Genomic DNA, 11,574 nt, shown 5'->3' with positions numbered 1-11,574 from the left:
TCAATTCTTGGTCTTTATTTAAAAGAAGGCAAGGAGAGTCCCACTCCTCAAACATCCCCTGAAGCAGCCATGCTTGAAGGTCAGGCGATGGGAGGTCAGGGGGATGGGGAGAAACTGGGAGAGGGCAGTCCCAGGGCAGGTGGGCAGGCACCTGGGCATCTGAAAAACCCTCAAGGGTGACAGGAGGCAGGACACAGTACACAGGACTGCTGTGCCCAGACACACGTTAACGGGGGCCCTGGAGTCACAGGCAACTAGCCGGCAGGTGGAAGCTGTGAATAACCGAAGGCCTGCCCTCTTCAAGAAACATAACATTTCAGGGTTTCTCTATTTCCTGGGAAAGAATGTGGTGACTGTAGGTTCGGGGAAGGGGGCTGCCGCAAGGAGATGTAGAGATTTGGGTGCTCTTCCTTGCATGGGGTTGTTGCAGGGATAAAGGAAGGAAGAGAGTGGGGAGCCCTGCCTAGATCCAGGCTCACGGCTGTGGGTGGGAGCAGCTGTGGGTGCCATGGCAGAGAGCCCGCGGAAAGAGGTCTGCTCCCCATCGGGCCAGTGGGGACATTGAACCTTCAACCTCCTGGAGGTGGACCTGAGGGATGGGATGGGGTTTGCTCAATTTATTCTGTTTCTGCTTCAGTAGAACACCTTCTCCAGATACGCATTCAGGAACATCCCAGTAGGGTCCAGCTTTTCTCGGATGGCACAGAACTTTGAAAAGGCTGGATACATTTTCTCAAAGTCCTTCCGGGTACAGTTGTGGGCCTGTGGAAGCAACCAGACACAACAGACCTTGTTCCCTAGAGCTGACATTTCAGTGGGGCTGCATGCCTGCACACGTGACCCTCCCATCCCCAGGCACACACACAGGTGAATGCGCACACATGTATCCACTTACCCGCACGTGCGTGCATGCATACAAAATGCATGTGCCCATAACTACACATGCATGTGTATGTGTGCACACATATCCTTGCACATACAAGCATGCATGCAAGTACCCACATAATGTAAAGACCCAAACAGAAGAGAGGAAGTTCTTGGAAGGTAAAGACAGAACGTGTTACAGCATTAACATTAAACTCTGGATTCCCTTTACCACCCCACAGCGTGACAGTGGAGAGGGCTCTTCCCCCAATTCTATTGCTAACTAGTAAGTCCCATCACTTCTGAAGACTCTCAGTTTCCCTATCTGTTAAAGGGGCTCACTGACTCCTGCCTTACCCTGCTCACAGAGGTTTCCATGAGAATCGAATAAAATGAGATGAGAAATTTCTCTGAAAACTCTCAGGGAGACTTCACGGAGTATAACCACTGAGCTATTGGAACATGAATGTTGGGGGAAGCTGGGCCTGGGTCAGCTTCCTTCCTGTGACTTGCTTAGCCCTTGGATCCCAACTTCTGAGCCTTGGTCAGGCAGACGAACAGGGAAGAGCTGGTGGGCCCCAAGCTCACAGCAGCTGCCAGGCTGATGGCCCTGTGAGCCACTCCCTGGCAAATCCTACCTTGGCCCAGTGGGGCCTGCCCCCGACCTTCTTCATGATGGTCTCGTAGGCCAGCCAGTAGTCCAGCCGTGGTATGTCCTTGCCATAGGGCCTGGTGGGGAACAGAAGGAGGTAAGGCCCTGTCCCTGCCCTTAGCCCAACGCAGGGCTCAAACTCACGAACCATGAGATCACGACCTGAGCCAAAATCAAGAGTCAGGTGCTTAACTGACTGAGCCACCCAGGGGCCCCCTTCTCTGCTTAACTTAAACCCGGCTTCAGAATCCTTCTCAACACAGAATTTCAGGCTGTCAGAACCATCAACTAGGTAGGCACATGAGACGGCATGCAATTGCCATTGCATGGCATCCATCTCACAAAGGGTGGCTATTCACATGAACATTACCTATTGATTAATATGAATTATTGTAGTACTACGGGGAGGAAGTGGGAGTTGTAGGAACGCAAGGAAGAGAGACTATTTTCTGCTGCCAGGATCAAGGAAGTCTCGCTAGAGAGGGCAGCATCTGAACTGGCCTTGAAGGAGGGTCTTTCTCAGCTGAGGGGCTGCCTCCCCCAGCCCCACCGCTCCCAGCGAGCCAGTCACCTGTACATGATGATGTTCATGTAGCAGCTGTCCCTCTGGAAGCAGGGGCTCAGCAGGATATCATCCCCCCGGGTGAAGCGCACCTCCACGGGAAAGTGGGCCACCATCTTGGGGTGGGTCTCCAGCACGGCCTTCAGTTCCAGCAGCGCCTCCTTGGTCTTCTCTCTGCACACAGCCCAGGGGGGCAGAACCCGGGCCTCGGGAAAGGGCCTCCGGGAGCCATCTCACGAGGCTCTGCATGCCTGTCCCCCCTCCCCCAGGGACGGGGGGCTCCCAGCTTCTAGGAGGCCCACGCTTAGCGGTTGCTCTCAAAGTCCTCCGCGTGGAAATGGAGCCTCTGAGTGTCTCCGCTGGAGAGCTGCCTCCTGCTCCTGGTCCTGCCCTGGGCCCCCCACCCAGTCAGGGGCTCCTCTCAGGTGTCCGGCCCCAGCTGCCCCCCACCCCTGGCCTCTTCCTTTTCTGACAGAGTAAAATCAGTCTGATTCCAACACTTGCGCGTGTTCTAATATTCCCGCTGGGAGAGTGGTGCCCTGGCCCTTGAACACTGTAACAGAGGTCTCGCCTAAGCCCTGGGCACCGCTTCCCCCCTGTTCCTGGAGAGAGACAGAGAGGGGACCATTCAGAGAGAAAGCTGGGGCTACAGACCTCACCTAGGTTCTTACCTGGGCTGCCGCCCAAGGCAGAGTCCCAGCCCCTGGCATGCTAGGTGGGCGGTGCCCCTCGAGGGACTGAATGTAGGGGACAGCTCTCCAGAGCAACAAGAAGCCGGGCAGGAAGCCCCACACTCCGCGCCCGAGCCTGCCGTGACCCACCTCCAGGCTGCTGTCCCCGTAGAGGTAGAACAGCTTGGCACAAGAGTGCCAGAAGGGGACTCAGCCTCCAGTTTGCCCCCTACTCATAATGGATAGGTAGGACCAGGAGCCTGGTTGGCAGAGTACGCATCAGGGCTGCGTGGGGCACCCTTGAAGGGGGTCCCTTGGACACTGACCCCGCCCCCTGCAGCCCGGCCGGGCGCGACCCCTACCTGGGGATGGCCCAGTCCTGGACGTGCTGCTTGAAGCGGCACTCATAGGTGAAGATCTCGTGGCTGAGGTTGCTGCTTTCCCTCTTCCTCGTGAACAGGAGCCAGAAGAAGAAGCGATTGATCCAGCCCACGAGGCCTGGCAGGAAGGAACTGGAGGGGGCAGGGCAGAGGGATGATCAGTAATCATACAATCCAGCACTTAGTGAGTGCCGCCTGTGTGCTTACAAACCTTGTGGCGGGGCGGGGGGAGGGGGGGGAGGTTCCGTCCAAACCTCTGCCACTCCTGCTTACCTGCGGCTTGGAAACCTTCCTGGGGATGCAGATAGCATTCCAAATCACCCTCCCAACACTTCCAGAAGCCACTTCTGGATCGCCCCCGTGCATGTCACTACCCTCCTAGTGAGGGCTAGCTTGTTTTCAGTGTTTGGGGTTTTTTCCTTCTTAATTGTGGTAAAAAAAAATTGCCTAACATTAAATTTGCCATCTTAGCCATTTTTAAGTATGAGGTTTAGCACTAAGTGTTATGTATATTCACATTGTTGTGCAAGGAATCCCCAGAATCTCACAAAGCGAAACTCTGTCCCCAGTAAACAAGTCCCCATTCCCCTGCTTCCCCTGCCAGCCCCTGGCGACCCCGATTCTACTATCTGTCTCTATAAATGTGACTGCTCTGGGGGCCTCACGTAAGCGGAATCATACAGTATTTGCCTTTTGTGACTGGCTTATGTCACTTAGCATAATGGCCTTAAGGTTCATCCATGTTGTAGCCTGTGCCAGAATTTCCTTCCTTTTTAAGGCCAAGTAAGATGCCATTATAAGTGTAGACCTCATTTGGTTTATCCACTCCTGCACTGGACACTTGGGTTTGCCTCCACCTTTTGGCTATTAAGAATAATGCTGCTGTGAACATGGGTGTGTAAATATGTTTTAAGACCCTGCTTTTTTCATATATTCAATATAATTTATTGTCAAATTGGTTTCCATACAACACCCAGTGCTCATCCCAACAGGTGTCCTCCTCTGTGCCCAGCACCCACTTTCCCCGCCCTCCCACCCCCATCAACCCACAGTTTGTTCTCAGTTTTTAAGAGTCTCTCATGGTTTGCCTCCCTCCCTCTCCGTAACTTTTTTTCCCCCTTCCCCTCCCCCATGGTCTTCTGTTAAGTTTCTCAGGATCCACATAAGAGTGAAAATATATGGTATCTTTCTCTGCCTGACTTATTTCACTTAGCATAACACCCTCCAGTTCCATCCACGTTGCTACAAATGGCCAGATTTCATTCTTTCTCATTGCCAAGTAGTATTCCATTGTATATATAAACCATGATTTCTTTATCCGTTCATCAGTTGATGGACATTTAGGCTCTTTCCATAATTTGGCTATTGTTGAGAGTGCTGCTGTAAACATTGGGGTACAAGTGCCCCTATGCATCAGTACTCCTGTATCCCTTGGGTAAATTCCTAGCAGTGCTATTGCTGGGTCCTAGGGTAGGTCTATTTTTAATTTTGTGAGGAACCTCCACACTGTTTTCCAGAGCGACTGCATTCCAGTTTGCATTCCCACCAACAGTGCAAGAGGGCCGCCATTAAGACCCTGCTTTCATGGGGCACCTGGGTGGCTCAGCCAGGTGAGTGTCTGACTCTCGGTTTCTGCTCCAGGTCATGATCCCAGGGTCAGGGGATCGAGCCTCATGTCAGACTCTGCACTGAGCGTGGAGCCTGCTTGGGATTCTCTTTCTCTCCCTCTACCCTTCTCTCTTGCTGTTGCTCACATTTTGTCTAAAAACAAAACAAAACAAAACAAAACAAAACAAAACAAAAACCAGAGAGAGAGAGAGAGAGACCCTGTTTTCAATTCTTTTAGAGACGCACCTGAAGAGGACATCAGCCCCGAGGCTGGTTATAGGGGCCTGTCCAGTCATCCCACTCACGAACCTAGCTCCTGCCAGCTCGGGGTCCTGGGAGCTGAACTGGCTCTAATCATGCCAGCTGTAGCGTGTGCCTCTCCTGGAGTCACTCAAGACTGCTGGTAACGAGGCTTAGTTGGACTTCTCCCTCCCGGCGGGTAGCCTCTTGTTAGAGCCACGCTCCCCAGAGGCCTGTCCCTGGTCTCATCCCGGCCGCCTCATTGTCTGTCAAAAATCCATTCCAGGTGCTCAGAGCACCTCATGGGGGTTACAGAGAACAGCAGACCCAGGCCCTTGCATCTTGCCGCTTAGTGGGGGCACCAGGAGCCTTTGTGAGAAGGGAGGGAAGTGATGTCTAGTAAACAACCCAGTTGTTGCTAGTGGCTCTACTTTATGTACTTGCAAACCACAGCTCAGAGAGGCTGAGCGATTTACCTAGAGTCACGCAGCAGGGAAGTGAAGGTATGGATCAGAGTCCAGGGCCCCTTGAGTCCAAAGTTCATGCTCTTCCCATGGCCCCAAGCTGCCGAGTTTCCGGGGACTCAGAAAGGGTACATGGGTACTTGCTTCAGGGGCGGGGTAGGAGACGGATGCCGTCTGTCTCAAGGCAGATGCTCTTTGGTGTCTCAGAGGCCAGCTGGCTGTGGTGGGGCTTCCACTGGCCCCCAGGAGTAGGGCTGTTCTAACCACAGGAGCTGAGCTTGGCCTAGGCCCTGGGTCACCCCCAGGGACCTGTTCCCAACTGAAAGCCTGCCTTTCTGTCCTGGTCAGCTATAGCCACTGTCATCACTCCCACAGTGGACCACTACTAAACTCCTCAAAGACAGGCACCAAGCTTTTAATGTGGCATTTCTTACACAAATATCTAGGGACCTGCCTCTAGGTGCCAGGCATTGCTTGGGGCACTGGGGATCAAGTGTGATAGGACACGCAGGGTTCCTGACCTTGCAGGGACACAGTGAGTCTTACTGTGAAGAAGCCGTTAAACCACCAAGGACAATCTGTTATTCGCCATTCATTCCCGCACCTCGGGCACACGGCTGAGTGTACACCCCAGAGCTGCAGGGGTGAGTCTGGGTGGATACGGTTTCCAGAAGCACCTAAGCCAAAGCCCCACGGGCTGAACTCAGAGGCTGTGGAGCTCTCACAGAGCACCCACTCGGGCTGGGAAGTGGCAGCTGTGATTTAGAGCCCAATTTATTTGCGCACTCACTGGGATCGGGCTCCACAGGCACACGCACATAAAACTGCCGAGAGGCTGTGATAGAAGCTAGAGAGAAAGCCTGGTGGGGCATTTTCCACTCTCACTCCCACCCATAATCTACTGGATCGTGGTCCCCAGGCCGGCTTCCTCCTTGTCCCTTGCCTGCCCAGATGCATTAAGTCCTGTGTTGAGTTTCTCTCTCCTAACACCTTCCAGGCAGTTAGTCACCCCAATGTGAGTCCCATCCGTGCACCTGTAGCTCCCCTACCCTGAGGAGACCCGACGCCAGGTGCCAAAGGTCTCAGCCACGTCCAGGACCGACAAGAACTCCAGCTAGTTTCCCAGGTTCTGTCATCAGTGCCACCTTTGATGGGCTCTTATGCCCTTTCAGTAGGCAAGGATTTCTTTTTTTTAAAAAAAAATTTTTTTTCAACGTTTATTTATTTTTGGGACAGAGAGAGACAGAGCATGAACGGGGGAGGGGCAGAGAGAGAGGCAGACACAGAATCGGAAACAGGCTCCAGGCTCTGAGCCATCAGCCCAGAGCCCGATGCGGGGCTCGAACTCACGGACCGCGAGATCGTGACCTGGCTGAAGTCGGACGCTTAACCGACTGCACCACCCAGGCGCCTTGAGGATTTCTTATGAAGACACCGTCCCAAAGGTAAAACAACAAACAGCTAGATTTCACTATACTAACATTAAATACATTAAATACACTAAAATTTTTTTTAAAAGCCATAAAAGTGAAAGACAGAACAAACAGGGAGGTATTGCAGCCCAGAAACAGAGTGCTCAAAATATATACATAGAACCCTACAGCACAATAAGAAAAAAATACCCACCCAATTTTTAAAAAGGGCAAAATACACGAACAGGTGCTTCATAGAAGAGAAATCTAAAGGATCAATATACTAAAAAACCACACAACCTTACAAGTAAGCATGGAAATAAGAATTAAAAACCACAGTGAGATACTATTTAATACACGTCACATGAAAATGTAAAATTTCGGGGCGCCTGGGTGGCGCAGTCGGTTAAGCGTCCGACTTCAGCCAGGTCACGATCTCTCAGTCCGGGAGTTCGAGCCCCGCGTCGGGCTCTGGGCTGATGGCTCAGAGCCTGGAGCCTGTTTCCGATTCTGTGTCTCCCTCTCTCTCTGCCCCTCCCTCATTCATGCTCTGTCTCTCTCTGTCCAAAAATAAATAAACGTTGAAAAAAAGAAAAAAAAAAAAAAAAGAAAATGTAAAATTTCGATCTCGACCAGCTTGTGGGGCACAGAGAATCTTACAGTGTGTGGCGAGGTCACTGGGTATAGCCACTTGGGAGAACAATTTGATCTGATAACCCTGAAGATACTCATGCTCGATGACCCAGGAATTCCACTCATGAGTATACTCAAGACAAAAAAAAAAAAAAAAAAAAAAAGCATCAGGAGCAGTGGTTGAGAATCCTCACAGCAATATGGTTTGTAATGGCAAAAGAAAGAAAGAAAGAAAGAAAGAAAGAAAGAAAGAAAGAAAGAAAAGAAAGGAAAAGAAAAGAAAAAAGAAAAAAAATCTTGGAAATAACCCAAATACCCATTATTAGGAATATGGATTAAAAAAAAAGAATATGGATAAATGCATTGTGATAAATGCATACAGTGAAAAATGACTGATCGTTATATATCACAGCTATCCATGTCAACATGGATAATTATCACTATCGAAGCTGAATTACCAAATTTCTGATTTCAAGATTCATAAAACTAAAATAAAAATAAAAGCAAGGGAGTGATAAACATAAAGTTCAGGGTAGTGATTACTTCTTGGTTACCCCTTGGAGAGTGTGGTCTGGGACTTCATAAAGACCATTCCTGGGGTGCCTGGGTGGCTTAGTCGGTTGAGTGTCTGACTTTGGCTCAGGTCATGATCTCGCAGTTCGTGGGTTCGAACCCCGTGTCAGGCTCTGTGCTGCCAGCTCAGAGCCTGGAGCCTGCTTCAGATACTGTGTTTCCCTCTCTCTCTGCCCCTTCCCCGCTCATACTCTGTACTCTCTGTCTCTCGAAAATGAATAAACGTTAAAAAAATTTTAACATAAAGACCATTCCAATTGTACTCATGTTGTTTCATTTCTTAAGCTGGTGTGGTGGTAACCACGTGGATGCTTATTACATTACTCTTTTTTTTTTTTTAAGAGAGAGAGAGAAAGTGAGTGGGGGAGAGGGAGAGAGAGAGAGAGAGAGAGAGAGAGAGAGAATCTTAGGCAGGCTCCACACTCAGCACAGAGCCCAACACAGGGCTCGATCCCACGACCCTGGGACCATGACCTGAGCCGAAATCAAGTCAGACACTCAGCCGACTGAGCCACCCAGGCGCCCCACGTTATTCTTTATATTTTAAATATATGTTTTCTATATTATTTTATATGTATAAAATATTTCAAAAAATTTTTATATCATGTCATTCCATGTCTTGGCAGGATATAAAGTTACCATTCAAGAACCCATGAAACCTTCCCCATCACTGAGAGTTACGTGTCTACCAGCAGACATGGAGTCTGAGCATAAGCCTAGATGTCAGGCTGGGAAGGGGGTAGAAAACAGGACATTATGAGATTTACATCACTTGGGGGCCAAAGAGTGGGACGCAGGCACTGGCATTTTATAAAAAGCTCCCCAGGTGATTTGAATGTGTAGGCAGCGTTGAAAAATCACTGCCCTAGACCCTAATTTACATGCATAAAGGCCAGGGTGTTATTCTTTTGGTGGACCGCATCCTCAACAGCATATGGCAGATGCTGGAAGAAGGTACCTTGCATTCCTACCTGATCCAGAGCAGGAACTCCAGTAAATAGAATCCAATGGCATAGTCCCAAAACCAGTTGGCTGAAGAGGAGGGGGGCTGGGGAGAAGAATCTGTAATCAGTTCAGGGCCAGAGCTCAGCTGCTTTCTGACCTATTATCATAGTGTCCCCCTACAGGGAGATGTGTCCAAGAGTGGCTGCATGTGTGTGTAGAGGGGGTGACCCACCTGCCAGGACAATCGAAAGCCTCACTTCTTGGTGACCCAGCCAATTTGCATGCCCCACCCCTTTCGTTTCCTGCATATTTATGTCTTTAGGTATGTTTTTATTTTGCACAAGATGACGATGTGCATCCGTCCCTCCCCTTCTGAGCCCCGGAGGCAGGTGTCCAGCGATCACCATTTACAAACCCCATGCCAGCCCGTAACACACAGTAAGTGTCATCGCTTTTGCCTGACGTGGCCCATCAGTGTTCATCCTAGGTGATGGTTTTGTGTTTTTCTGCTGAGAAGCAGCTCATTGGCTAAGGACATGGAGGAGAGACAAAACTGTTGCTTTCCTCACCTGTCCAGGTGGGGGTGGGCAAGACAAGGGCGTTGGAGGGAAGGTGGAGGTGGACCGAGGGATAGCCCAGCTGCCTGGTACTCTACCTTATCCTATCCTGGCCTCCCCACACCTCTGCTCCCCTCTCCCGCATCTAGGCTGTCCCCTGACCTCACTCCCGCACATCCCTACCTGTGGTCACATTAGACCCTTACTGGGCCAACTCTCCTTCCTCCTTCCACCCTGCTGCCTCGCCTGCTTCTGTCCTCACACTCAGTGATGCCCACCTTCGTTTTCCCTCTCACACCTCACTGACCACCCGGGACAAGGACAAAGGTCCGCCACCCTGGGGACTACAGGCTGTGTGTGAGGACGGAACTGATGCTGTCGCTACCTTGTTGGTGTGGTCCTGGTAGATGACGCTGACGTTCTCGCTGTGCGGGAACCAGAGGAAGCGGAAGTATTCGGATTTCTTCAGGTGGCTGTCCAGGTTGTCGAGAACCTGACCTCGGCAGAAGGCAAAGGGAAAGACGGCGTGGGTCCAGGCTGATGGCGGGAAAGTACTGGAAGTCAGGGCCCGCGGGTGCCTCAGTTTCTCCCCAGCAAGAGAAAATACTTAAAATTGTCCTAGCGTCGTCAAATGGCATGGAATGTGGCTTGTAATAGGCTGGACATCAGTGGTCCTTTTGCATGGTGACTTCCCCCAGCAGCTTAGAGGATAGAGATGGTTTCTTATTTGTCCCAGCTTGAACAATTCCTAGCGGTATGAGTTTGGGCAAGGTACCTGACACCTCTGTGCCTCAGTTTCCTCATCTGTAAAAGAGGACTAATAATAGTACCCCTGTCTGGACTGGTATGAAGATAAAATGCGCTAATACCTAGAAAGTGCTCACGATGGTGTCACGAACATGGTAGGCACCGCATAGGCGTAAGCTGTTGCTGCTGCTGCTGCTATTATTACCCTTCCATTGTCATTCACTGTCACCATCATCGTCCTTTATCTCCATACTGCCTAATACATCACAGGTCTTTAAAGAAATGAACAGGAGAGGGGCGCCTGGGTGGCTCAGTCGGTTGAGCGTCCGACTTCAGCTCAGGTCACGATCTCACAGTCCATGAGCTCGAGCTCCGCGTCGGGCCCTGTGCTGACAGCTCAGAGCCTGGAGCCTGCTTCGGATTCTGTGTCTCCCTCTGTCTCTGCCCCTCCCCTGCTCATGCTCTGTGTCTCTCTGTCTCAAAAATAAATAAAAACATTAAAAAAAAAAGAAATGAACAGGAGAATCTTGCTCTAATATGGCTCATTATTGCAATCCTAAAGATGAGATCACGGAGCAAATCATGTCTCCCTAAAACCTATCAAGTGGATACAGGACAATTTCTGAGCCAAAGGGTAGACAGATTTGGTATTTGATGGGAAGCTGGTAGTTGGGGAAAAGCACCACTGGTCTTGGGGTGAGTTCCAGGTTCGAGTCCTGGTCTGCAGCTTACCAAGCTGCACGACCTAGGAGGAGCCATGTACCTGAGCTTTGGTCTTCCCGTAGATAACATGTGGGCACTGGTGCAATGAAATAGATAATCTACATCAAAGCTCCCAGGACAGTGACTGCCATGTGGCATGTGACCGAAGAACAGTTTTGGTTCTGGATTTGACCAACGCTAGCAAACACACATCTAGTGTTCCTGTCCTATCCCCCCGAAGTCCCTAGCTGTTAATTCCAGAAAGCCCTTTGAGGCCTCTGGGTAGCATCTCTCCATCTGTAGAATGAAGACAGTAATACCCTTCCTTCCTTCCTTCCTTCCTTCCTTCCTTCCTTCCTTCCAGGGTTGTTGTGAGGAGCAGGGGAAATCAGGGGTTTGAAAGCACTGTAAACTCAACATGTGAGGGAGGGAGCACGAAAGACGGAGGAAAAACAACAATAACACAGCAGCTTACTGACCAAATGCACTATGGGGAATTGGGCACCCAGCAAAGAAAAATGGCCGGATCCAATCACGGGTCAAGACAGTGTCCAAAGAGGTTGG

The 11,574-nt window shown here is 50.6% G+C and overlaps 1 protein-coding gene across 1 annotated transcript in view; it reads right to left on the bottom strand.

The window, feature by feature from the left end:
- The window catches only part of LOC122473886 (L-gulonolactone oxidase), a 35,242-nt gene continuing 23,668 nt past the window's right edge, over positions 1-11,574 (bottom strand). The window contains exons 7-12 of the mRNA XM_043564721.1: positions 9,947-10,054; positions 9,031-9,107; positions 3,112-3,261; positions 2,088-2,252; positions 1,503-1,593; positions 1-762 (exon numbers count right to left, since the gene is read on the bottom strand). Coding sequence (XP_043420656.1) covers positions 634-762; positions 1,503-1,593; positions 2,088-2,252; positions 3,112-3,261; positions 9,031-9,107; positions 9,947-10,054 — 720 coding nt within the window. The 3' untranslated portion in view covers positions 1-633. The remainder of the gene's footprint in view (positions 763-1,502; positions 1,594-2,087; positions 2,253-3,111; positions 3,262-9,030; positions 9,108-9,946; positions 10,055-11,574) is intronic.

The sequence above is a fragment of the Prionailurus bengalensis genome, chromosome B1, assembly GCF_016509475.1.
Source record: "Prionailurus bengalensis isolate Pbe53 chromosome B1, Fcat_Pben_1.1_paternal_pri, whole genome shotgun sequence".
Lineage (NCBI taxonomy): Eukaryota > Metazoa > Chordata > Mammalia > Carnivora > Felidae > Prionailurus > Prionailurus bengalensis.
Note: the sequence above shows the minus strand (reverse complement) of the source record. Positions and strands in the feature narration are given on the sequence as shown.